Genomic DNA, 27,853 nt, shown 5'->3' with positions numbered 1-27,853 from the left:
TCACAGCTACAGACGAGTTTAATAGAAAAGCTAGAATAACACACAGAATAATGTAATATACTTTGTGCTAAAATAATTCTGCAGCTGCACTTGAGTTTAATCAAACCAGGCATTTACACTAGAGTGTCAGGACGGACGAAGACCTGTGAGAAAAAGATATTTTCGGTAGTTAAAATCACGAGACGTTTAACTCTGCAGCTCCCTAAAGTGTAAACTCGGCGTCTGAGGTTGTGAGCTAACCCTCCTAAAGCAAACAGAGGGAGCACAGGTCCTGAGACTGTAACAGGCGGCACAGTTTCAGGTGTCGAGCAGTCGTATTTGTACAGTTGCATGTATGATCGGGCTTATATCGGGGCTCGAATAACCTGAACAGACCTTTTATTTAGGCACAAATGGATCCTCAAACATTACACAATCTACAGCAAAGTATAGAAAACCGCTGAGCATAAGTATGCTTTTATTCAGGCGCATCACAGTTCACTCTAAATGGAAAATGTACATTTAATGGATGCAAAGAAAGACGAAGAGTAATAAATATCCAGCATGAAAACACAGAGCGGAGACTTAAATAATAGACGTTTGGTTTCAGGATGAAAGCTGCTCGAACCTCCCAGAGACGGCTGGGAAGAAAGTTACATTTTTGGTTTGAATAAACGTCACGGCTTTGTGCTGAAGACCAGGGGCCCGTTGCACAAAAGTAGGATTTAGACATCCAGGATGAGTTACTTAGCCAGGTTCAAGGAATCCAAAACATGGGCGCCCAGGCTTAGTTGGTTGCACAAAGGCCAAGCCAGGATGAGCAGACACGGATTCATTAAGCCAGGTGAAAGCGATCCTGGATAAGTGCTGCACACGGCTTTCTTAAATAGACCCCACGATCGATCATAGATTCACTGATTCACCATGGCAACAAGGGCGGCGTATTCCTCCCCAGCGGAGCAAGAATTATTAATGGAAGCATATGAAGAGGTGACGGAGAAAATAAAACAAAAAGGAAATACTGCCACAGTTAAAAAAACAAAGGGAGCAAGCGTGGCAAACCATTGCTGACCGCCTGAATGCGTAAGTAGTGCACAAATACACACTCACCACTCCACTGAAACTATCACAATTAGGCAGTGTTCGAACTACTGGGGACTCGGGGGATCCGAGACCCCCTGAAACTGACACGAGACCCCCCCGAAAACATGATTTGGGAAATGTTGGGGGGTCTCTAAAATATGTGCAAAATGTGATTTCCCCTGATGAGTTATGCTTGCAGACGCGATGTGTGTGGAGGTGTGGAGCCTGTGTGCGTAATTGGCATAAAGCTGTGCTGTCCGCCGCGTATGATTCTGTATAGCTTCTCATGTGTTTTCGAGATCCGCGCTCTGAGTCAAGCGCAAGCAAGCAACCAAAATGGACATGGCAGCAACTTTTTATTAAGAATGTGCCTGCCCACACATTGCCTGTACTGTTTTAGCAGTGAAAAAAAAACGCAATTAAAGGACTTGCAAGCATCTTCATCTCCTTCCCTGGGCATAGAAGACTCTGTGACATCAAGGAGGAGTTCTATAGGATTGCAGGTAAGAATTTTTTTATTTTTTTAAATTACAGTTACAATTACAATGTTAACATTCAGAGTAAGATACTCATTGCATCATATTACAGGTTTCCCCAATGTCATTGGTGCAGGGGAGTGCACACACATCAAAATAAAATCCCCCTCAGGTGGCCATGAGGGGGATTTTATGAACAGGAAAAACTTCCACAGCATCAATGTACAGGTGAACATGACTTTTGATAAAGTTGATTAATGAACACTGTACATTGCCTGTGATGTGCATTAATTGGTTTAACATCTTATCATTTCAGATGGTCTGCAATGCTAACTATTTGATCAGTAATGTTGTGGCAAAGTGGCCCGGCTCGGTCCACGACTCCCGAGTGTTTCGGAACTCAGAGATCTATCGGCGCCTATCACAAGGTGAGCCACAGAACCTCTATTGATAACCACTTTTAACATCATGGCTGTGTTAAGACTGTCACTACTTATGAGGTTGTGATGGTAACATTTTGTATTCACAGGTGAATTCCTGGGTGTATTGCTGGGTGACAGAGGGTATGCCTGCCAGCCTTTTCTGCTCACTCCATTTGCAACTGGCATACAACCATGCCCATGCCAGAACAAGGCCCGGATAGAAATGACATTTGGCCTACTGAAGGCACGCTTTCAGTGTCTGAACCACCTGAGAGTCAGCCCAGACAGGGCATGTGATATCATTGTGGCCTGTGCTGTCCTCCACCATGTGGCCTGCCTGAGAAAGGAGAGGGCCCCCAGAGTGCCAGCTCTCATAGACTGGGACAATCCTGCCATCTTCCCAGATGACGACTGTGGTCGGCTGGTCAGAGACCAGTATGTGTTAAATTATTTTAATTAATATGCATGTTGATTTAAGTTGGGCCTGCAATGGCAGAGGAATTTTTGTTAGGTTTTTGTGCTGTATAGGCAATTTTATTTGTATAGGCCATTTTTACAAACAGTTAGTCTCAAACTGCATGCTTTGATTCTGTACTTTTTGTCTTGTAGAGCACTGTGTGACTTCAGTTTTGAAAGGAGCTGATGGTTTACTTGCTTTGATTCATCCTTGTTCAATAAAAGGAACATCATGGTACTCTCTAATGTGTATTTATATTTATATGGTGATGTACTTTATGTGTTGTCTGTGGGAAACTAAATTATCTAGTGGTTCATCTAAAATGATCGCAAATAATGATAGTGGGTATAGTTCAATGTTTTAACAATATGTTCTAGGCAGTGGAATAAATATTGGTTTCCATTTGTGGCGACCGCTGACTGAGAAAAGGAATGAGATTAAATAGATCCTGGAACTTAGCCTGGTCTGGAGCAGGCTAGCTTCACAGAATAAATCTCCATGGTAACTTAGGTCTGAACATATCCCACTTCCCTCTATCCTACTTTTGTGCAACCGGATCACGGATAAGTTGATCCAGGATAGCCAACATATCCCCGCTTAATCCCTTATCCTACTTTTTTTGCAACGGGCCCCAGATTGTGTAGGAGAAAACTAACGACACACACAAAGAGTTAGTTGTGCTTCTGAGACTCTTTTAACCCTGAACAACCAGTTCCACCTGAGAGGCGGCATTTAAATAACCCCGTCGCAAACCAACGGCTCCTCTTACCTCTGACTTTCAAACCCTAAAGGGACACACCTTCCACACAGGTGCTGACGTGGCGTGATGCACGCACACCAAGCCACTTATTTATGTGAACCTTCCACATGTGGCTGCACATCAAACACACATCATATACAATGCAATTTTTCACTGTGGAGAAAAAAAACTCCTTAATTTCTTTTAAAACGACCTAAAAACATCATTTTAATATTTTTTCAACTTTGTTTTTCATATATCTTTTATTCCACTTCAGTTCTGATCATAACCTCCAAGTTTTCAATTATTTAAAAACAAAAAAAAATTAACCTTTTAGATGCCAATTTGAACTTTTTAAGCCCAAATTTTAAGCCTTTAGGTGCCAATATTTTCAAAATATGGAATGCAAAGTGGAATTGTTGAGTGGGGATAATTATGGTCTGGGATATGGCAATGATTTGCAAGAACATTGATTTTTAGGGACTTTTAATTCTTTTGTTATGCCTAATTTAAAAAAAATAAAATAAAAAATGTAAAAAACTTTTATCCCCTTCTAAAATGATCCCCAAAATACCATATGTTATTTTTTTTTTTTTTTTCATAAATCTTTTCTTCCACTTCAGTTGTGATCATAACCTCCAAGTTTTCAATTATTTTCCAAAAAATTAAGTTCACTTTTTATGGAACTGGGATTCATTATGATCAGGTGATTTCCGAACGACCTCCTGATGGCCAAAAATCAAAAATGCAATGCCATGTTTTGAAATGACCGTTTTTTGTCATTCAACTTAAATCACAGTAAAAACAGCCGTTTGAAGCAAGCTTTGGAATGGTAAGTGCAATACAATCAATGCTCTTAAATAGCATCATGAGGTCAGAAAAAGTACACAACATCAAAGTTTATCCCCATCAGACGACTCTCCCTGGTTTTCTGAATCACCCGTTCATAATCTCTGGATTTATTTTCCCTTTAACAGGATACGCTCCTACACGCCGTCATGAACCCAACCCAGAATGTCCGGCTGCCATTATTCAACTACGAGTTCAACAAAAGAATCTCAAGCCGGCTTTGTTGGACGTAAATCTCACGTTTCTTCAGCTGTGCATTTACAACAAACTGGTGGAGGCTCCAGCCAGCTAAGTCGTCGCCTTCAGCAAACAGAGTGAACACGAAGGTGATGCGTCAAAGTGGCCCATTCAGAAAGGGAAAAGATTTGATTGTAAACTTTCTACTCGCAGCAGGAAGGCAGGGTTTCATTTGTCAGATCTGGAAACAAACGCATATTGCACATAAATACATAAGAAGCAATAGCTTAAGGCACTGAAGTCGGGGATACAAAAATCTTTCACTCTTTAAGCTATCAGTTTACTGCTTCATGGCTTTTTAAAACTGACCTTGTTACCAGTTACATTCACATTCAGGCAAAGTTTGGCCTTCTATCATAGCAAATGTCTCGAGCATAGCCGGTGCGATTTTGATCCATGTGGTGCTTTTTTTGGAACAAATGAAGGCTTGGGGTTTCCTCTTGTAAGAGAAATGTAGCTGCACAGTTGTTCGTCCCATTTCAGTTGTGAAATTAACTGAAAGCGAGGTAAATCCAACCCCAGTTTGGATGGGAGGAGCCAATCCGAACAGGGCGCTTTGGTCTGAATCTAAAACAACAGATCTACAAGAGTTAAAGCATTAACATTTAAATAGAATCTGGAGCCACATGTCACGAAGCTCTCATCTACAACCTCTGAGATGCAGTGACGTGGAAGCTCGATCCGAGGCTTGGCTGACATCTCCACAGTCCGACCGTAAAGTGCTTTTTTCTGAGAGAAAGACGGCCTTCCTCTGGTTGGTGCCATTCTCTTCCTCCCGTCAGATTTATGTCTATTTCTGTGGCTTGAGTTTGCTGCATCGCTTCAACATGCAGTCAGATCTGGTTAGTCTCTTGAAAGTTTTGTGGATTTCGGTATTTTTACACCCAGTATGAGGAAAACCTTTTTTGCACACATCCCATTCAGTAACAGACATGAAATAATCTGCACTGTAACTTCAAGATTTCTGTATATTTTATAGGACGGCAATCCTCGAGGTCCCTGTGCTGAAATTAAATGTTATTAATTACTGAGTCGGGTTAACCTTCGTCTTGTGTTAGGGTCGGCACCGACCCGTTTTTAGGTTTTAAATGCATAAAATAACCATATAAATTTGTTTATTGCATCAAGGCTTTATGACTTTGTCAGGAACCTCTATTTCAACTAAATAAAACTAAAAAAAATGTTTTCACTAAATTATAAAATGCTCTAGTTGAAATTAAGACCTTTGTGTTGTTAGGGTCGGTTTCGACCCAGTTATAAAAATAAGATTATAAAGCAATAATTAGAGCCAAAACTGAAATCACAAGTTCACTGACAGCCAGCTCCTCTCCCAATCATGTGAGCTTTAGGGGATTCTCATTTTGCCTTGTTTTAGGGTTACCCCCTAACCCTAACCCATTTTTTTGATTGAAATTGAGGGGTATACTGACAAAAACAAGGCCCAGCGGCCCACACCAAAAATATTAAAACCAATAATTTTATGGATAAGGAAGCCTAACAAGGTAACCAAGAGATGAGAAACAAATTGGATGATAGATCATTGTTTTTAGTGTATTTTACAACCAAATTAAAACACGGGTCAAAACCGACCCGTTAACATAAGAGATGGTAACAGGGAACTAACACAAGACGAAGGTTAAGAAGAAGTCTAAAGGGGATACATTTCTGTACGATGGATTTAAACATGCTGTAACTGATTGTGGGGAACACATTCGCACTAAAAAAAACTCTTCTCTGCAGCATTACGAGGCAAATCGGGATCCATGGACTGAGTCTATGCATCTGAGGTGTATGTATGTGCATAAGTATTTGGACGGAGATTTCACCAACCTAACATTTGTAGTCATAGTCTCCGTTGGGAGCACCTAGGCTTTGGAGGTAGTGCACGGCATCGGCGATGGTGAAGAAGAGCGCTTTGTTTTCTCCTCCCTTTTCACTGCTGTAGTATCCCCCTCTCTCCAGAGTGTCTATGACTGAGGCGTTACACTGGGCCAAAACCACTGCAACTCCAAGCTCTGCGTAATCTTTGCAGACCTCTTTCAGAGCGTTCACGCCGGCGGTGTCCAGAAACTGAATGGCGCTGCAGTCGATCACTAAGTTTGGGGAAGATTTCTCGTCCAACATCAGCGTGACCGTCGCCGCCGCTTCGTTCTCTTCGGGAGCTTTCTCTCCCGACTGCGTCGGTTTGCTCTTCCTGAACTTCATCCGCCGGGTTTTCTCCCTCACAGGGTCGAGCCCCACGCACTTGTAGAGGGACTTCTTGAACAGGCTCTGGTTGGCGTAATAAATCGGTGCCCCGTACCTGAACACCGCCACCCCGGGGTGCGTTTGGAGGCCGCGGTAAGACGACAGGTCCTCGTAGTGGTCCCTGGTGGCGGCCCGGCCCAGCTCCAGGACCTGGGCCTTCTGGGTTCGCCCCAGGACGCAGAAGGCCGACACAAAAACCCCGACCAGAAGGCCGAGCTCGGTGTTGACCAGCGCCGACGTTGCCATGGTAATCAGCCAGATGGAGGCATCGATTCGGTTGGCGCGCCACATGCGGGGAATGTCGGTGAACTTCTGTAGGGCTCCGCGGAGGTTCACCACGATGATCACGGCCAAAACACACCTGCACACGAGCAGGAAATGGAAAACGTTAGGATCACCGTTTGGTTGGGGTTAACACGATAATCAATCAGTGCGAATAACACGATTTTACCCCATGTTTGGAAAGAACTACCCCAACTTTGGACTTATAAATGTTGAATCACGGGACGGTCCGTGGCGTAGTGGGTTGAACAGGCGCCCCATGTACAGAGGCTATACTCCTCGCTGCAGCTGGCCCTGGTTCGAGTCCCGCATCGGACGGCCCTGTGCTGCGTGTTGTTCCCCCTCTCTCTGCCCCCTGCTTCCTGTCTCTCTACACAGGTAATACTCACTACTTTTTTCACAAGAGCCACATTGGCAGAGCAAAATCAAGGGAAGAGCCACTTTTACGACAACATACTAAAGTCCCCTTTTGCAAATATGCATTTCTACATATAAAACAGAAACAACACAGCCAATACATTTTAATTCAGACCACATTGACCTTAATACTGGAATGAGCTGAAGCTGGCGTGCATGTGCTCGACTTTCTTCATGTTGTATTTGTAGTTTGTTGTTGTAATCATAGTGAGACATTCAGCATGAGCATGGTGTTTGTGCTGGTTTTTGCCCTTTTTTTTAAATTAAAAACCGATCCATTGTGCCTGCATCTCGCGCTGGCTAAAGGAGCTAGCGTGCCCTGCGTTCAAGTGTGAGGGTGGTTTAAGCGGGCTGTGTTGCCAGGTTTAACAGAGCCCCCTTTAGGAAACACCATTAAGACTTAATTAATACTTAATAAAAATACTTAATACTGTGCAGTATTCGCTGTATCTTATTTGAAAAAAATATTGTTATTGTTACCATATTGTTATAAGCTACTATGCGAGTGCGAGCCACCAATTAAAGCTTGAGGAGCCGCGTAATGAGTATCTCTGCTCTACACTGTCCTATCTAATAAAAAGGCATAAAAAGCCACCCAAAAAAGTTGAATCACTTGTTTGAAGTGGTGAAACGGCTTCACATCGTCTTCATCTGATGTTTTAGAGCAAAAAGACTGAAGGAGATCATTGAGACCTCCAGAGAGGCGCACACACTCACAAACTAATCTATTTAATTGGCTAAAAGTGATGACAAAAGAGAAAACGAGATAAAGCAGAGTTCTGCCTCAGCAGACGTAGATTAAGAAATTCCATATAATCGCTGTGCTCCTCTGAAGCTCCTCATAAAAACAGGCAGATCGATGCCAACTGGCTTTAAACACAATCAGAAAAAGCCTGATTAGGGCAAACGCTGAACCGAAAGCATCACCAGCTCAGTGATGAGTCGCCTCTCTTCCTTATTCTGATATCTGTTTCATGTAACAGCTGAACGGTTATCAGGTCGATCCCTGATTAGCCCTGAACTTTAATCATAGGTTATCTTGTCGCACTTTACCTTTGAAACCTCTTTTTCAAAGGCAAACAATGTAGGACCCACAAGCAAATCCTCCCTCAAACAAGAAAAAATATTGATTTTTTTCTTAAAACGGGTCAAATTTCATGTAATGAGACCGATTTAAGGCGGAAGAGATAAATAAATGGTCATTTTGATTTGTTTTAATTTAAAGTTTGTCTTTTGTGTGTATTCAGGGTTGATGAAGCATAACGTTTGTGTTGCCATTCAGAGTATATTGTGTAAGGAATGTGTATGCTCTTTATTTTAAAGGGATAGTTCGCCTCTTTTGACATGAAGCTGAATGACATCCCATATCAGCAATATCGTTTATGAACATTAACACTGACAGGCCAAGCTAAAGCTTATCAGAGCAGGACCAACTGTTTGGTTCAGACGCGACACGGCGCAAATATGCACAATAAAGCTCCCACTCATCTGCAAAGAAACATCTTAGGATGGTGTTCTTCTGTGGTCCCATTTTGAGAAGCTTTTAGCTTCAGGAAACCATCCGATTCTACAAAATAGAGCCCTCCGACCGCCGTCTACAGCAAGTAAGACGCTGCCAACTTGGGTATTTCACACAACCCCAAAGTGGAGAAATCCTTTAAAGCAGACCTGGGCATTTTACGGCCCGCGGGCCGGACAGGGACGGGCAAAGGGCCGTATCTGGTCATAGACACTCTGGAGAGAGGGGGATACTACAGCAGTGAAAAGGGAGGAGAAAACAAAGCGCTCTTCTTCACCATCGCCGACGCCGTGCACTACCTCCAAAGCCTAGGTGCTCCCAACGGAGACTTAAAACAAAACGCTTTATGTTTTAAACCCCAGCCAACTAGCCGGACTACCTTCATCAACACCAAAACGAGGCTGGAACTCTGCTCACAGGACGCAGCAGGGGGTAAGAAGATGTTCATAAGTGATGTTGCTGATATGGGATGTCATACAGCTTCATGTCAATAGAGGCGAACTGTCCCTTTAAGCCTCAGTTGCTGTTCCTTCTGCACATCTACAGCTTGTTGTAGTTCATCAACCGTCAGAATGAATGACCTATGGAGGTAATGAGGTAAAGATTGTGCCACGCTTACTTCTGAAGGGAGTAAAAGAGCGGCGCGATGAGCAGAAGCACCAGCAGGAGGACGAGCGCAGAGATCAGCCCCGACAGCTGAGTCTGGCACCCCGTGGACTCCTTGACCAGCGTCTTTGTCAGAGCGGCGCTGGTGGTGAAGCAGCGGAAGAACGACGGCAGGATGTTGCAGAAGCCGATGGCGTACATCTCCTGGTTGGCGTCCACCGTGTAGCCGTGCTTCTTGGCGAACATCTCCGACAGCGAGACGGTGATGGCGAATCCCACGATGGCGATCGAAAAGGCGTCGACGGCCACGTTGGGGATGAGTGACCACAAAGGCAGCTGAGGCGGGAGGAAGCCCGTGGGGATGGCGCCAGCCACGCCAGACCCATAATCCGTGTTGAAGTGGCCAAAGTGAGAAGCGAGCGTTGCAATGATCACCACGAAGAGCTCGAAGGGGATCGGAGCCTGGGAAATGGAGAGTAGACCAGATGAAGCTGACATCGTGCTGCATTAAACTAAGGCACAAACTTTAAAGGTACATTTCTACCCAGCGTTCATGGCACTGAAAGGATCGGATTATTGGCTAAATTACAATCAGAATGAGCTGAGTAAGGGTAATTCTCCTTGGATATGTGGCGGTGAATGAATGGGATCAGAGGCACAAAGCGTGTCATACCCCGGTATGATAGGTGGCGCTGTACCCATTCCAGCTGTTGCTAATAGAGCCACTTCCTGTTGACCTCTTCACCACCAACAACAACAACAAACTCAGGCATTGGAGAAAGATGGAGAACGCAGAGCCAGATGAAGCTACGTCCCTCTACATTTGGTCTGTGATGAGCTGCTTGTTGCACAAACTCGATGCCCAACGGAGCATTCTCCATCGCGTTGTTTGTTTCTTTCTGACGGCGACAACAACAGGAATATCGTCTCCTTTGACTTCCGGGTCACGACCCCGGGAAAACATCTGGAGCATGCGCAGAACGCAAAGTCTGATTCACCACGTGCTTCAGCGTCTACAAGCAGGTTTAGAGTGACTTTCAACCCAGTTATCTCGGGGTCTGAACCCGATCCGATCCAGTTCTTAGTCATAACTCAGTCTGATTGTAATTCAGCCAATAATCCGATCCTTTCAGTGCCATGTGACCCCACTGAGTGAACCACTGATTCCTCATCGCCCTCTGAACATAACTCTACGGGCTCAAACAACTATCAAAGCTTCATTCTAAGGTAATAAAATGTATAATTCATTCAGCAAAGTGACTGAATACTAATTTAAATCTTGTTTAAAATAATATTCATCTCATAGATCTTTCATATTGTTGCACACTTTAAATTTAGAAGCCAATCCGTGTCCACTCGGGCCAAAAAATGAATGAAGGTAGTGCGTCGTTTGGACTATAAACTCTGTTGTTTAGCTCGTTCCACGGCAGCATCCGTCTTTCTGTTCCCATCCCATGACTTACCTTCACATCTCCAGGGGAGACACCAGCGCACCACTGATTGATAATTAAATCTAGCAAAACGTCACAAAACAAAACAATGAAATCGAAGCGGACTAATATATGTTTTGGTTGGTACTATCTGCCAATGAAAGGCTTGTCTTAAATCACTACTGTGCAGATTTTATAGCTCAAAGGCACGACTGAGGTTGAAAGAAGTAGAAAACTGCAAAGTACTTTATTGGCATAAGTGGAGTCGATAACTTACCCTAATCCCTGATAGGGGACATTTTTCTCCACTTGGGGTGAACTTTCTCCTCTAATTTCACACTGTAGATAGTGAGACTCATCATATTTGGTCCAGTTGTGCATTTTTGAGTAATTTTTTCAAATTTCAAACATACATCATATACAAAGCAATTTTTTCATTGTGTAGGAAAAAAAATCCTTAATTTCTGAAAAAGGAAACCTTTTTGTCCCCTTTTAAAACGACCTAAAAACATATATTAATACTTTTTTCAACTTTTTTTTTTTCATAAATCTTTTATTCCACTTCAGTTCTGATCATAATTACTAAGTTTTCAATTATTTTCAAAAAATTAACCCTTTAGATGTCAATTTGAACTTTTTAGCCCAAATTTTAAGCCTTTAGGTGCCAGTATTTTCAAAATATGGAATGCAAAGTAGAATTATTGAGTAGGGATAATTATGGTCTGGGATATGTCAATGATTAGCAACAACATTGATTTTTAGGGATTTTTAATTTTTGTTGTTATGCCTGATTTGAAAACAAAAACTCCTTAATTTCTGAAAAGGGACATTTTTGTCCCCTTCTAAAATGATCCCCAAAATACCATATATTAATATTTTTTCAACTTTTTTTCCCATAAATCTTTTCTTCCACTTAAGTTCTCATCATAACCAATTTCAATTATTTTCAAAAAATGAAGTTAACTTTTTATGGAACTGGGGTTCGTGATGATTGGGTGATTTCCGTACAACCTCCTCCTGATGGCCAAAAATGCAATGCCATGTTTTAAAATGACCATTTTTTTGTCATTTAACTTAAATCACTATTTAAGTGTATTTTTAAAATGTAGTTTTACCTTTAATTTGGCCTTGAAGCGATCATTTAGCTCCTTTGTAGGAATCAGCATCGCCAAACAAACCAAACTGGTGACGAGATCGCAGATGTTGGTGTTCCCGAGGTTGGTCAGCAGGCTGTACCAGGTCTTGAACAGAGTGAACCAGCCTTGGGGCCGGGGGATCTTCAGGCCCAGGAGGTACTTGAACTGGGAGGTGAGAATCGTCAGGGAGGCTCCTGTAGCAAAGCCGCTGAGGAGGGAGTCGGAGAGGTAGACCGAGACGAAGCCAACTTGCAAAAGGCCCATAAGAACCTGAGAGAAAGATCATCAGTAAGCTGCCAGAAGCATTTTATCAAAATGTCATGAACTGAAACAAAGATTAAAGGGATAGTTCGCCTCTTTTGACATGAAGCTGGATGACATCCCATACTAGCAATATCATTTATTAAATTTGACTTACCCCTGCGTTTTTTGGCGTTGACGAAGGTAGTCCGGCTAGTTGGCTGGGGTTTAAAAAATAAAGCGTTTTGCTTCTCAAAACAATATGCGTTCAACAGAGTAATACATTTGCATCACAAAATGGTTCTCCAGGAAAAAGTCACATCTATGACCGCCTATCTGGGGAAATTCATATGAATGATTATTTTTTTGCCTTTTCATCTTTTGGTTCTTTGAAGAGGATGATTCATGCAGCCCTACTTGTTCTTGGCTGACGTGAGTGTGATTTGTACCCTTAAACTTCTCACTCAGTGGGGTCACATGGCTCTGAAAAGATCGGATTATTGGCTAAATTACAATCAGAATGAGCTGAGCGAGGGTAATTCTCCTTGGATATATGGCGGTGAATGAATGGGATCAAACTCAGGCATTCGAGAAAATGACGAACGAAGAGCAAGATGAAGCTACGTCCCTCTACATTTGGTCTGTGATGAGCTGCTTGTTGCACAAATAAGCACGGTCTGCACAGCAGGCAGTGATACGAAGGGAGAGAAAATAGGGCCAAGCGATTGTGAGGTCTGACTTCTTCCTGGAGAACCATTTTGTGATGCAAATGTATTACTCTGTTGAACGCATATTGTTCTGAGAAGCAAAACGCTTTATTTTTTAAACCCCAGCCAACTAGCCGGACTACCTTCATCAACACCAAAACGAGGCTGGAACTCTGCTCACAGGACGCAGCAGGGGGTAAGAAGATGTTCAGAAATAATGTTGCTGATATGGGATGTTACACAGCTTCATGTCAAAAGAGGCGAACTATCCCTTTAAAAGTTACTTGTGTAAAGCCTGGGAGGATGTATTTTTAACGCCGTTACTCACCTGGTAAACTCCAGCTGTGAAGGTGACTGTTGCCCCGACTGTGATGGCGTAGCAGCTCCGGTCACATTCCACCCCCGGCTGGCTGCTGTTCCCCAGGCCGGCCAGCAGGACGTCACTGCCGTTACTGCCGATGCTGCTTTCTGAGAGGTATCCGGCCAAAGCCAGCTCCCGATCCACCACCTGGCCCACAAGCAGGCAGAGGACCCCAAAGATCCCAACTGAGATGTGTCTGGAGGAGCCCAGCAGGGCGTAGATGATGGAGGCGAAGAAGGAGGTGTACAGGCCGTATATGGGGTCCTGACTGGCCAGCAGGGAGTAGGCGATGGACTGGGGCACCAGCAGGATCCCAACGATGAGCCCTGACATGACGTCGCCCAGTATCCAGTCCTTGAGCTTGTAGTGTGGAAGCCACTTCAGAATGGGAACAAAGCCCAGGATTTTGGATTTCAGCTTCTTTGGGGGGCACGAGCAGTGCTTCTTTAGCCGACGCGACGCCACAGTTTGCCATTTTTGCCCCGGTTCCTTCTCAACTCTTTCCAGAATGAGCGGCCGCTGCTGGTCCGTCCTCGTCCCGCCGTCCTCCGCCGCGCGGCAGTCGTCCCCGTGAAGCATGGCCGGGCCTTTGGCGCTGTGGAGAAAGGTACGTGGTCAAGCCCAACGTCTGCTCTAAAACACGCCGACGTGCGCACCTGTGTGCGGTTACACTCACACAGGATCACAGCAGGTGATGGGGGGCACGTTTCCCTCATTCATACAGGTCATGATATACTTTAAGTGACCTTTAAACAGAAAAATTAGCACATACTGTTAATCATCAGTAATTATATCTACCAAACCAAGGACAAAGTACTGTTAGCAGAAGTGAGAAAAAGCACAATCCCCCTCCACCTGCTCTGCTTTTGGGTCATTTTTATAACCGAGGAATAACTTTCCATTAACTGCCCCCTCAGTCATAGTAATTTAGTCATGATTTATAGCAGTTAATATGATTTAAGGAACCCAGTGTGGTCGCATTTGTTGATTTTAGAGAGTCAGAATCGATAAGTTTAACTTTAAAATAGGCTTAATTTGGTAGAACAATGAGTTATTACCAAACCAAGGACAAAGTACTGCTAGCAGAAGTGAGAAAAAGTACAATCCCCCTCCACCTGCTCTGCTTTTGGGTCATTTTATAAACGAGGAATAACTTTCCATTAACTGCCCCCTCAGTCATAGTAATTTAGTCATGATTTATAACAGTTAATATGATTTAAGGAACCCAGCGTGGTCGCATTTGTTGATTTTAGATATTCACTTTACAGCTGCTCAGAACTGAACAAACTCTGCTTCTGCCTCAGATTCTGGATTTCAACACGTTTCAGTTAATTAACGCACATATTTTCTGTTTCCCTGGCAGTAAATAAATATAATAAGGCTCAAGACTTTTGCACAGATCATAGATACAATGATGGATGTGAGTTGAAAGTCCGTCGCCGTGTCACACTTTAGAGCTTTTACTCCTTTTAAGATCTAATTGTTCACTTTACTTGAAAATGTGAACATTAACAGGATTTCCAACACTTATCTGTCTTTTTGTGTCTAATCAGCTTAATCGGCCATCAGAGCAGCTGCTGACATAAAAGCATCATTAATTTATGCTTTAATTAAGGATGAAAGCGCTGCTTCTGAAGAGTGCAGACGTGTCTCTGCTTCCTCCTGCTGCTTATTGCTTTATTTGCTTTTAAATCATTTTATTTCTTTCCACAAGTCTTGGATATAATTTTATTCTTTTTCTTTTAAGTGAACCAATACTTTTTTTAATCGTTTTTAATCAGAAAGTCATCTGGAAACTGTCGTGTGGAAATTCTGTTGCAGCTTCCTGCTTTTGGAGGAGCTCAGCTAACTGAAGCTAATTAGCAGCAAGATGCCTCCCTTTTCCACTGACGATTACCACAAGCTACTCCAGAAGATAGCAATACTGGAAACAAAAATGTATCGGCTTGAAGTGAACGTGGAGATAAATGGACAATATGGGAATGAAACTACTCTGCCAGTATCCAAAAACACTGAAAGGGAGCAGGCTAACAGGAAGCTAACTGGCACCACCGAGACACGGCAGGAGCCTGGTGTGAATGGAAAATATTCAACCAGTACTCCCTGGAACTCCCTTAGTGCTAAGCCTAAACACTACAAATCGCCTCCCTCAGATGTGGGAAGACGGTTATCAGGCAGAACCCAACACCTGGAGACCCACAATGACTCCGAGTGGCCTGCACTATCACACAGGAATGTCTCTACCCCGATACCAAAGAAAAAGCAACGCTGGGCCGAGACCACCACCAAAACCAGGAGCAAATTGCCATAAGACACAGGAATTCTGCTAGAGAACAGATTTGCTCCACTTTCTCAAAATCCTGACTCTCCAAAAGAACGCTCATCTCCCAAAACCGGAGAAAGGTATGAGGCTAAATTATATGCTAAAAGGCCACAGAAAGAGCTAACCACTGGGCCTCAAACTCTGATAGTGGGTGACGGAGCTGTGAATGAGATAAAACGTCTTTGCAGCAAGAAAAAGACCAAAATACTCTGTTTTAGTAACGACATGGTGTCCGATATCTCAAAGGAGATCCTGGACATTGTTGCTGAGCATCCGACACTGAAATCTCTCATCATACACACAGGAGCCCTTGATGTTGTGAAGCAACAATCGGAGGTATTAAAACAAGACTTTATGGACCTGGTAAACAAAGTTCGATGCAGCAGTACAGAGGTGTTTTTCAGTGGACCTCTACCAACAGTTTGGAAAGGAGATGAGAGATTCAGCAGACTGATGAAGCTAAACAGATGGCTCAAAGACATGTGTGCTGCTCATTCAATGAACTTTATTGACAATTTCAACATCTTTTGGGGACGCAGGCACCTCTTTAAGGCAGATGGATTTCACCTTAACAAGTCAGGAGTTCAGTTGCTAAGCTCCAACATTTTTTACTCTCTGCGTCACACACCAGCAGCCCCTATCAAGGACAAGACAGGACAAAACGATCCAAAACGACAGATAGGACAATGCTCTGGTGAGGGCGCTGAGACAAGGACTGACCATGGAGGACAGCAGATCCAGAAAGAACCTGCAACGTCATCATCCTTACCCCAAGATAAGGAGTCTTCACCAGCCCCGGCAGTCCAACAGGCGGAGTCTCCCCCAGCCCCAGTGGGAAACCCCCAGCCTTCGCCCCCCCCCCCCCCCCCCCCGGACTCCACCCAGCCCCCAGCACTCTCCACTCAGTCTGGACTCCTCACTTCTGGATTTCCCGGACAGGATGAAGAGCTTTCTCAATATTGGAATACAATTGACACCACGCCAAAATCCCATATTCTTCCCCCCTAACATCCCACCTCATCCAGCCCCTCCCATTCCACCACGTCCATCACGTTGGAAACAACCCTCAAACAGAAGTGACCAAGCCCCCCCACCTCCTCTGAATCATCATATCTGTGAGTCTGACTGATATGTGCCGGGTCCAGGCTGTAATACTGATATCAAGAATGCTCTTCCCCAGATAAAGTCAGGGCCCTATGGAGTTCAGACAGCCTTTTCAATCCCTGTGATGACAGGAAACAGAAAAGTGGTTAAACTGGTGAGAAATAAAAAAGGTTCAGTTAAATCTACCAATCTATTGAATATAGTGTGTCAACCCCGAAACACACCAGTATCACCTGTTGTCTCCACGAGATTAGCCCTACTCAATATCAGATCACTAGCCAACAAATCCCTCTTAGTAAATGACATGATCATGACCTATAATCTAGACTTTTTATTTCTTAGTGAAACATGGCTGACTGAATGTAGCTGTGATTCCATTCTCAATGAGGCCGCACCAACAAATTTCAGTTTTATCAATAAGTGTGGAAGTGGTAAGAAGGGCGGGGGAGTTGCCGCCATTTTTAAATCAGTCTTTCAGTGCAAAGAAATTTTACTTGGTGATTTTAGCTCGTTTGAATATCTCTGTTTTTTAGTAAAGGGGATCCAAAAGTTATCTTCCTAATCATTTATAGACCACCAAGATACCCAGGAACTTTCTTTGATGAGTTTGCTGAACTGCTGTCAGTTATCTGCACTGACTATAACTTTTTTATCATAACTGGGGATTTTAACATTCACATGGACAATAACATGGACACTAATGCCAAAGAACTCTGCTCTCTACTTGACACTTTTGGCCTCCTTCAACATGTGAATGGACCCACACATACTCGAGGCCACACACTGGATCTGGTTATCTCTAAAGGTGTTGACATTTCTTCTGTTGATATCAAGGACTTGGCGCTCTCTGATCATTTCTGTGTGTTCTCTGACTTACAGTTAACTCCAAACATTCAGTTAACCCGTGTGTCTGTTACAAAAAGTTACATAAATGAGAATACCAGTGCTAAGTTTATGGAAGTTATAGCTATGTTATCAACTGCGAGTGCAGAGACAGTTGATGAACTCTTAGATAACTTTAACTTGAAAATCTCAAATGTCATGGATACTGTTGCACCTGTTAAAAATAAGATGATCTTGAGCAGAAAGCGAACACCATGGAGGAACACTATTATGGTAAAGGCCTTGAAAACAGAATGCAGGAAAGCAGAGCGTAAATGGAGAAAAACTAAACTTCAAATTCACCATGACCTCAACAAACAAAGTCTTTGTAATTTTAACCACGGGTTACTCCGCGCTAGACAGTAATACTTATCTGAAATGATTAATAAGATCATCAACAACACTCGTGCTCTGTTTGCTATGGTTAATAAGCTGACAACCCCCCCAAAACAGATAGTTTCAGAACTCTGTTCCACAGAAAAATGCAATGAATTTGCTTGTTTTTTCAATGAAAAAATCAAATCTATAAGGCTAAATATCAACATAAATCAGCAAAATAATAAAATGACGCAATCCTTAAAACCACCTAGGAATCAATCAACTATGATGTCAGAATTCAATACAGTTGACCAAAAAACCATAGAAGAAACAGTCCAGCATCTTAAACCATCAACATCCTGTCTTGACACAATGCCATCTGACTTCTTTAAAACTATTGTAAGCTCTGTCCAAACAGATTTGCAGCAAATAATAAACTACTCACTTCAATCAGGCACGTTTCCTAAACCCTTAAAAGTAGCTGCCATCAAGCCACTCCTAAAAAAGACAACATTGGATGCTTCCATTTTAACCAACTACAGACCCATCTCAAATCTTCCTTTTATAGCCAAGATTGTTGAGAAAGTGGTTTTTGATCAACTCAGTAACTTCTTGATCTCCAGTGGACTCCTTGACAAATTTCAGTCAGGCGTCCGACCTCACCACAGTACAGAAACGGCTCTTATTAAAGTGTTAAATGACATAAGGTTGAACACTGGCTCAGGCAAGGTGTCAGTTCTGGTCCTGTTGGATCTCAGTGCTGCATTTGACACTGTGGATCACAGTATACTGCTGAACAGGTTGGAAACCTGGGCAGGACTCAGCGGGACAGTCCTAGAGTGTTTCAGGTCCTACTTGGAGGAGCGGAGTTATTTTGTGACCATTGGAAGTAATCAATCTGATCTGATGAGTGGCTATGACATGTGGAGTTCCTCAGGGGTCAGTTCTTGGACCCCTTCTGTTCACCCTATACATGCTGCCTCTGGGTCAAATTCTGAAGAACTCTGAAGTCAACTACCACAGCTATGCAGATGACACACAGATATATCTCGCACTGTCTCCAGATGACTGCAGTCCTATAGAGTCATTGTGCGACTGCTTAGAGCAAGTCAAAAAGTGGATGAACCAAAATTTCCTTCAGTTAATCAAGAAAAAATGAGGTCATTGTGTTTGGCAACAAAAAGAAGAGGTTTGCTGTCAGTAAACATCTTGAGTCACTGTCTCTAGAAACTAAACACCAAGTCCGGAACCTCGGCGTGCTGATAGAGTCAGACCTGACCTTCAACAATCATATCAAATCAGTCACCAAATCAGCCTTTTATCAACTTAAGAACATATCCAGAATGAAGGGTTTCATGTCCCAAACAGATCAGGAGAAGCTGATTCATGCTACTGTAACGGTCTTCTGACTGGACTCCCCCAAAAGAGTCTCAAACAGCTGCAGCTCATTCAGAACGCTGCAGCCCGAGTTTTAACCAGAACTAAGAGATCACATCACATCACCCCAGTTCTCAAGTCTTTACATCGGCTCCCGCTCAGATACAGAATAGATTTTAAAGTTCTGCTGCTCGTCTACAAATCACAGAATGGTTTAGGTCCAGAACACATGAATGACATGCTAGCAGAGTATAAACCCAGCAGAGCTCTGAGATCTGCTGACTCAGGTCAGATAGTGGAGCCCAGAGTTCAAACTGGACCCGCTGAAGCAGCTTTTAGCTGTTATGCTGCACACAACTGGAACAAACTACCAGCAGAACTGAACTCAGCCCAAACTGTGAGCACTTTTAAATCCAGGTTAAAAACATTTCTCTTTCGGTGTGCTTATGGTTGAGTTAATATCTTTCTTTTTCCCCTCTTCTTTGATTGCTTTAATTTTTATTCTATTTTTAATTTTTTCTCTTTAAATTGCTTGTTTTTATGCTGCTTTATGCTGTTCTTTTAAATGCCTCGTCTTTATGTAAAGCAGATTGAGTTGCCTGTGGTATGAAATGCGCTGTATAAATAAAGATGCCTTGCCTTGCCTTGCCTAATTTAGTCATGATTTATAGCAGTTAAAATGATTTAAGGCACCCAGTGTGGTCGCATTTGTTGATTTTTAGAAAGTCAGAATCGATAAGTGTAGCTTTAAAATAGGCTTAATTCGGGGATCATGACGGTGGCTAGCAAAAAAAGCCATTACTAGGAAATGGATGAAGGCAGAGGAGCCTAAAAGGGAAGATTGGGTCGACGTAATGCACAATATTTATCTATATTTAAAAGAAAGGTTAAAATGCTTCAATACAGATACAGAATGTAGGCACAATAGTTTGTTGAATACCGGAAGGATATTGTGAAAAAAATGTGGAATTGTGGTTGTTCACCTGTATGGGAAACAAAAACTCAATAAAAAATTGCAAATCTAAAAAATTAAAATAAAATAGGCTTAATTTGGCAGAACAATAAGTTATTTTTTTTAACCAAACTAAATTATAGTGGTTTTAAAAAAGCTAAGGGGTTCTGTTTTTCCACGGATCTCATGAGCAGCAGCGTTAATCAGATTACCTGCTGGTTATTTAAAGCTGGTTGTGGGGAGAAGACGAGTCTTTACAATGGAAACGTCAGTCACAGCGTGCAGGCTTCAACAAAGCGGGAAATATCTCATTTACACACGCGGGGTTTTCTCCATTAAACACGCTAAAAATAAGCTGTAATGTCAGTTTCTCTATCTGTCCATAGGACAAGTGGGCCAACATGGAGGCATGAATGGGCACCATTGTAAACAAGTTACCAACGTGGACTCGGATGGAAACTTTGGCGCAACTAAAGTGCGCCAACGTGACACTTTTCCGCCGCGTGAGGTAAATTAAAGTATGTTTAATGTGTGAAGTTACTCACCTGCTCCGCAATCAGTCGACCTCCCGAAGTGTCTTCTTAAGTTATTCTCCGACAAGCCGAGTTTTTAATTCCGCCTCAAAATTCATTTACGCTAGTTGGCAGCTCCGTGCGTAATGAGGTCTTATGGAACGCGCCACGCGATTGGCTGAGCGCCCCAGCCCCAGATAAACAGTGAGTGAGAAGGAGTCGCGATTTGTAAAGTAGATCAAACTTATAAAGCGATCTTTAAGTCATGCAAAACACGTTATGATACTGTATATATACATATATTCATTCTATATTTCCCACAATCACGGTAACATTGCTTCCTGTGTGTTTACACTCTATATATTACAGTTTTATAATACACAGTTATGTGTTTACAGGTTAAAACTTGGCTTAAATTGCCTAAAAGTATATTTTTAATCAGAGGTTTATAAATTTGCTGTGAATAAAGCACCAAAATGAGTGTGTATTGGTTGAGGAAGTTCTAATCACGTGTTGAAACTGAAAATAAAACTGAAACCTAACTGAAATGCTGCTGGATCAGCTGTTTATACAGCACAACCCAAAAAGTCTTGTATTTATTCATAGTTTGCTTCCAAGCAGCCAGACTTTCTTGTTATCTGTGAGGTGACCTTGAGCTAATAGTTGTTGCTTTTTCACTCATTTTCAGTCCAGTCCCTGTACCTGATATTTTGTTTCTAGACAATTTAACACTGACTAAAGTAGCATTTAAGTTATAAAAAGGTACCAAACTCATGAGATGAACAAGACAGGCATCATTTGTTCCCATTTGTTTAGCTGCATGTGTGAAAAACAGCAAAGATAACACAGTGTGACAGACAGAAAACAGGATTTCTGCAGCAACAAGGTTAAAACTTGGCATATCTCAGCATGGTGGTGAAAGCATATCTCTTTTCCCCGGCTTTCCACGAGCTGAAATGGAGTTTATCTTGGCTTGCTACTTTTATTGATACTTTATTTGCTAATTTTATCGCAAATTTTATTTTTATCTGCGATTAAGTTGTTCTTATTGCTATATTTTTGATGACTCTTAATATGTGATGCTGTTGTGAAGCACTTTGGTCAGCTATATAAATACATTTTGAATTGAATGGTGTGCAGTTGTCTTTGAAAGTTTTTCTTTGGACTTTATCTGCTTTTTGACACATTTTCAGCCTTTTAATTGACTTTTTTTTCAGAGGAATTTGTCTTTAGGTTTTATAAGTCACTTAACTCTGAGCTATGAACCATTCAGGCAGGAAAAAGGCTCCTAACTCACGGGATGAACCAGTGTTGTGTCCACACAGAACAGACAACTTAGCAAAGAAGCCGTTTTAAACTGGATCTTTAGGCACTTTGTTCCCAGCAGCCTGTCACAGAGACACATCATTTGTTCCCATTTCTTTAGCTGCATCTGTGAAAAACAGCTTCATAGTTTCAACTTTTTTGTACATTTATGTTTAAAACTGCTTTCAGTTACCAAAAGAGTCAAATTAATATAAGAAATTCAGTATTAAAAAAAATCCTAATTCTAAAAAAAAAAATGAATGTTGTCACGTCTAAAAGTAGAAAAGTAGGAAAAAAACAGACAATAATAAGAATTATATGTTATCCAACATCAAGAAAAAGTAAATAAGATTCCATTTAAAGCTTAAAAAGGGAAAATAAGATATAATCTAATGAATAATTATGGAAGAATTCATATAAATGAAATGATTAAACTGTTTTATGCCACCAGAAATGAATAATCTAGAAGCTCTTTGTGGGTTTTAGACTGGAATTAAGATTTGTTCCCATTTCTTTAGCTGCATGTGTGAAAAACAGCAAAGATAACACAGTGTGACAGACAGAAAACAGGATTTCTGCAGCAACAAGGTGACTCCCAAAGAGCTGTCAGCTGAAAACTTGGCATATCTCAGCATGGTGTGCAGTGTGTCCTTAAAACATTTGAGGAAACTGGACAAGTGGAGGACAGAAGAAGAAGTGTCAGGCCTAAAGAACTATCTCCAGCAGATGAACAGGATCTGAAAGTGATGTCCTTAAGAAAGAGGAAAACATCCAGCAAAGACCTGACACAGGAGCTGAGAGATGCATCTGGACCTTCAGCTCAGGCTGCGTTGGAGGAGAAAGGAGCTCAGAGCAGATATTCGCTTTAAAGCTGCTCAGAGCTGAACTAACTCTGGTTCTGCCTCAGATTCTGGGTTTCAACACGTTTCAGTTAATCAATGCACATATTTTCTGTTTCCCTGGCAGTAAATAAATAAATATAATAAGGCTAAATGTGAGTATAAAGTCCGTCGTCGTGTCAGACTTTAGAGCTTTTACTCCTTTTAAGATCTAATTGTTCACTTTACTTGAAAATGTGAACAGTAACAGGATTTCCAACACTTATCTGTCTTTTTGTGTCTAATCAGCTGATCGGCCATCAGAGCAGCTGCTGACATAAAAGCATCAGTTTATGAAAGTATGTATATATTTAGATGTGATGACTGTGGGCTTTTTGGGATTTTTTAAAACAGAATTATGCACAGATTACTATTTTTTTAAGCTTTTTAGAAGATAAAACAGATTATTGTAAGGAGCATCGTATCATAAAGTAACATGTTACCACGACCCCACTAATTATGTTATTAATGAGTAATCTACACTCTGATAAATGCTGATATAAGACCTTTAGCTCCTGTTAATTGTTAACGCATCACAGTAAGTTACTGTAATTTATCATCACTGGGAGAGAAACTTTAGGCATTTGATTATTAGTTTTCTTTATTTTTTATTTTAAATGTGAAAGGAAAAACAACTTTTCTGTTTTCCAAAGTTAAACTAAACGCTTTCCTCACATGTAGCTGAAAAATCAAATCTGCTCCCAAAGTTGAACCGTTTCAAGGGAAAGATTAAAACTAAAATATTACAATTAAATCTAAATGTATTTTCTTTATACAGCCCTTTACAGACAATCCTTACGATGTACCAAAGTGCTTTACAGCAGGTAATAATTAAAGAGAAAAATAAGTAAAAACAAATAAAAACAATAGAAAAACAGTGAAAGCAATGAAATACAACAAAATCAAATAAGATAAAATAAGATAAAAGCGTCATCATACTACTGGGTATTAAATAAGTAGGTATTTGAAGAGGCTAAAATAGCCAAAAAGTTGCTGAATTTTCTTTGTTTGAAACTCTTTGGTGTTTGAATCTTCTCGAGGTTTCTTTCTCATATTTAAATGATTTAAACTGCATAAACTCAGAGGGCTAACGGAGTGTGGGACGAAGACGGGTATCCCTCATAGTGTCATTAAACATTAGACAGAAATGTAATCCCGATGTTGTAATTGGATGCGGGCTTATGTCCACACATGACTATTTAAAACCATCCCGATAATCCCCTTTCTCTTCTCAGACATCTGCAGCTGGGTTGGTGAGCAGCACAGAGGGATTACACACTTTGCTGGGGACGACACAAGGACTTCAACAGGTAGAGCCGTTTGCTTCTTATTCCTGTGAAATGTGTAGTTAAACGTGTTCTTTTTATCGTCACTTCGACCGTCAGAAAAGTGCTAAATGAATTAATACTTACCCCATCTATAAGTCTGCTCTGTTTCAGAGCATGTTGTAGATCCCAGTGATGAGATGGACATTATTAGCTTCTGAAATGGCAGGATTTCTTACGCTGTGCGAGTTAAATTCGTCCATAATGACGTCTGTTTATAAACGAAAGCCTCCAGAAAATGATGGTTCAGCATCTTTTAGCTCATCGTTTTATTTCGACAGGACATTTTACTGTACGGCTTCTTTTGTTTTAATCACGTCTCATTCAGCTGTTTTCGATCACTGATGAATCTAATAGAATAGAAAAATACTTTATTCATCCCCCAACGGGGGAAATTCAAATTAGTCAAGTAGCTCAAAAAATATTATTAATATTTACAATGATTGTATATTAACAACAACAATAATAATAATACCAATTCTAATAAAAATACTACTAACAACAACAACAACAACAATAATAATAATAATAATAATAATAATAATAAATGACTAAATAAATAAATAAATGACTAAATAAAAATAAATAAATTAGTCAAGTAGCTCAAAAAAATATTAATATTTACAATAATTGTATATTAACAACAACAATAATAATATCAATTCTAATAAAAAATACTACTACTAACTAATAATAATAATAATAAATTACTAAATAAATAAATTAATTAATTGGTCAAATTAGTCAAGTAGCTCTAAAAAATTATTAATATTTACAATGATTGTATATTAACAACAACACTAATAATACCAATTCTAATAAAAATACTACAACTAACTAATAATAATAATAACAATAAATGACTAAATAAATAGAAAAAAATAAAAATTAATTAGTCAAGTAGCTCAAAAAAATTATTAATATTTACAATGATGGTATATTAACAACAACAATAATAATAATAATTATAATAAAAATACTACTACAAACTAATAATAATAATAAATAAATAAATAAAATAAAAATAAAAAATCGTCTTAGTGGTTTATGGACCAGATCCTCATCAAAGTACAGCTAGCTTAGGCTTTACTTCATATGTAAGCATGCGTTAATACAGATTTTTCCCTGTCAGCAGCAACCATGGTGGATGCAGCGGCGGCGGAGCAGTTTCTGGATGCCAACCCACAGTTCGCCAAACAGTACTACGATGCAAACGTGCTGCCCAAAGTCCTCTCAGACCTGCTGGACACCAACCGGAAGGTAGCGCTCGACATCAGCAAGTACCACGAGCTGACGATGGTGGACGAGAGTGAGATCCTGTTCGACCTGATGCGGGACATCCAGGACAACCTGCAGATGGAGAAGTCCATCTTCAAGCTGATGAAACACCTCAGCTTCATGATGAGGGCGGACCGCATGAGTCTGTTCATGTACCGGCAGAGGAACGGCGTGGCCGAGCTGGCCACCAGGTAACTGGCTGTTTTATCATGATAATCCTAAAGCTCTCCTCAAACATCAGTTTTACATCAAATCAGAGCAAATCAAGTTTATTTGTAGCACATTTCATGTACAAAACAGTTCAAAGTGCTTCACATAAATAAAAGCATTGCAGCAGGGAGTGGAAGAAGCATTAAAAATACATAAAAGAATATAAAGAGAAACAAATAAAATCATTTAAATGAATTTACACTGGAAAAAATCTAAATCTTACCAAGTATATTTGTCCCATTGAGTATCTCATTACACTTAATATAAGACACAACTGCCTAACAAGTACCATATCAGCCAGATATAGGGACTTGTTTTTAATACAATACATCTTGAATATCTTGTTAAGTGAAAAAGTCTTGAAAACATCTTGTTTTGAGTCATATTTTACATGAAACAAGCTTTTTTTTTGACATTTGAAGAGGTTTTTTAAGCTAATTTCAAGATCACTTTTAACTCAAAAGTCCCAAATATCACATCTTATTTCAAGAAATCTTGCCAAGCCGATTTTCACTAGTTCCATTGGCAGATTTATTTGCTTATTTCAAGCAAAAACGTCTTTAATTTGTTGGTTTTTTTACTTATTTTTGGAGGGGCATTTTTTCCAGTATAAAAACCAGCAACAGTCCAGATAAGCTCAAAGATATCGTGCAGATTTCATGCATAGACACATGAGAAAAGAAATGTTTTTAACCTGGATTTAAAAATGTCTACATTTCTCATTAGAATCCAGACTTAGCGGTACAATATTTCAAATCAAATAAAATTTATTTGTAGCACATTTCATGTACAAAACAATTCAAAGTGCTTCACATAAAATAAAAGAATTGCAGCAGGGAGTGGAAGAAGCATTAAAAACACATAAAACAAATAACAAGCAACAGTCCAGATAAGTTCAAAGATATCGTGCAGATTTCATGCATAGACACATGAGAACAGAAATGTCTTTAACCTGGATTTAAAAATGTCTCCATTTGGTGAAAGTTTAATCTCCACTGGCAGTTTGTTCCACTTGTTGGCAGCATAACAGCTAAATGCTGCTTCTCCATGTTTAGTCTGGACTCTGGACTGGACCAGCTGACCTGAGTCCTTGGATCTCAGAGCTCTGCTGGCTTTATATTCTCTGAACAGATCACAGATTGTAAACCATCAGCAGGCTTTTAAACTCTATTCTGTGACTGACTGGAAGCCAGAGTAAAGATTTTAAAGCTGCTGTGATGTGTTCAGATCTCTTAGTCCGGGTTAAAACTCCAGCAGCAGCGTTCTGGATGAGCTGCAGATGTTTAATGCTCTTTGTGGGAAGTCCAGTTAAAACAGCGTTACAGTGATGGAGTCTGCTGGAGATGAATGCATGGAACGGGGAAGTTTGAGAAAGAACTGCCCACCTTTAGATTAAAAAAAAGGACCTTGTGTGAAAAGTTCACAGACCTGGAAACACAGGCTGTCGAGAGTTAATGTTCCATGCTTTGATCCATCTAAGAACATCCCACCCTGACATATTCTATTGCTTTCACTCAGTTCAATGAGTTTTATCAACATGGAAACACTTTGAGGTTTTCCCCTTTGAATTACAATGTGGCTACATTTCACTGACGTCTTTTCAAACCTTTAATTCCAGGTTATTCAATGTGGAGAAAGACTCAACATATGAAGACTGTCTGGTGCAACCTGACAGTGAAATCGTGTACCCTTTGGACATGGGCATCGTGGGCCAAGTGGCCACCAGCAAGAAGATGGTCAACGTTCCTGATGTGTCCCAGGTAGGTTTTTATTTTGTTCTGACATTAGATGGCTGGTTGTGCCTCCTTAGTCTCACTTTATATCTTCATCCACTATCATAGAAAGACACTTTAACATCTAAAGAGCCTACATCAGGTGTGGTTTCATTATATTTTAGCTCTTAGAAAATTAATTTCTGGTACATTGTTATAATAAATGAGTCACCCAGAGGACAGTAATGTGTGAACAATGTCCTAAAACTGCATTTCAGGTTCAAACATTCCTGTTTTTTTTTTGGTTAAAGACTTTTTTATTTATTATTTTTGTTCTTACATTAGATGGCTGGTTGTGCCTCCTTAGTCTCACTTTATATCTTCATCCACTATCATAGAAAGATATTTAACCACTTTAACATCTAAAGAGCCTACGTCAGATGTGGTTTCATTACATTTTAGCCTGGATGACCCCTTAGAAAATGAATTT

At 40.9% G+C, this 27,853-nt stretch overlaps 2 protein-coding genes across 2 annotated transcripts in view; one reads left to right on the top strand and one right to left on the bottom strand.

The window, feature by feature from the left end:
* Positions 1 to 1,559: 1,559 nt before the first annotated feature.
* On the bottom strand, positions 1,560 to 20,779 carry slc26a2 (solute carrier family 26 member 2). The gene is made up of 5 exons (XM_075482007.1): positions 20,689 to 20,779; positions 13,155 to 13,782; positions 11,859 to 12,149; positions 9,327 to 9,775; positions 1,560 to 6,850 (listed from the first exon to the last, which is right to left on the bottom strand). The coding sequence occupies exons 2-5, from the start codon at positions 13,764 to 13,766 to the stop codon at positions 6,073 to 6,075; spliced, it is 2,130 nt and encodes a 709-aa protein (XP_075338122.1). The 5' UTR covers positions 13,767 to 13,782; positions 20,689 to 20,779; the 3' UTR covers positions 1,560 to 6,072.
* Positions 20,780 to 25,303: 4,524 nt separating this feature from the next.
* The window catches only part of pde6a (phosphodiesterase 6A, cGMP-specific, rod, alpha), a 50,212-nt gene continuing 47,662 nt past the window's right edge, over positions 25,304 to 27,853 (top strand). Inside the window, exons 1-2 of the mRNA XM_075480773.1 lie at positions 25,304 to 25,632; positions 27,270 to 27,411. Of these exons, the coding sequence (XP_075336888.1) occupies positions 25,304 to 25,632; positions 27,270 to 27,411 (471 nt within the window). The remainder of the gene's footprint in view (positions 25,633 to 27,269; positions 27,412 to 27,853) is intronic.

Source organism: Odontesthes bonariensis, chromosome 13 (genome assembly GCF_027942865.1).
Source record: "Odontesthes bonariensis isolate fOdoBon6 chromosome 13, fOdoBon6.hap1, whole genome shotgun sequence".
Lineage (NCBI taxonomy): Eukaryota > Metazoa > Chordata > Actinopteri > Atheriniformes > Atherinopsidae > Odontesthes > Odontesthes bonariensis.
The sequence above is the reverse complement of the archived record's forward strand: the minus strand, read 5'-3'. Positions and strand labels throughout refer to the sequence as shown.

Excerpts from the sequence above, each read along its gene's own strand:
- slc26a2 (XM_075482007.1), bottom strand. The coding sequence starts at position 13,766 with ATGCTTCACGGGGACGACTGCCGCGCGGCGGAGGACGGCGGGACGAGG. Across the intron at positions 9,776-11,858 it reads GCTTCAAGGCCAAATTAAAG|GCTCCGATCCCCTTCGAGCT; the intron begins GTAAAACTACAT and ends TCCATTTCCCAG. Across the intron at positions 6,851-9,326 it reads CTCTTTTACTCCCTTCAGAA|GTGTGTTTTGGCCGTGATCA; the intron begins GTAAGCGTGGCA and ends GCTCGTGTGCAG.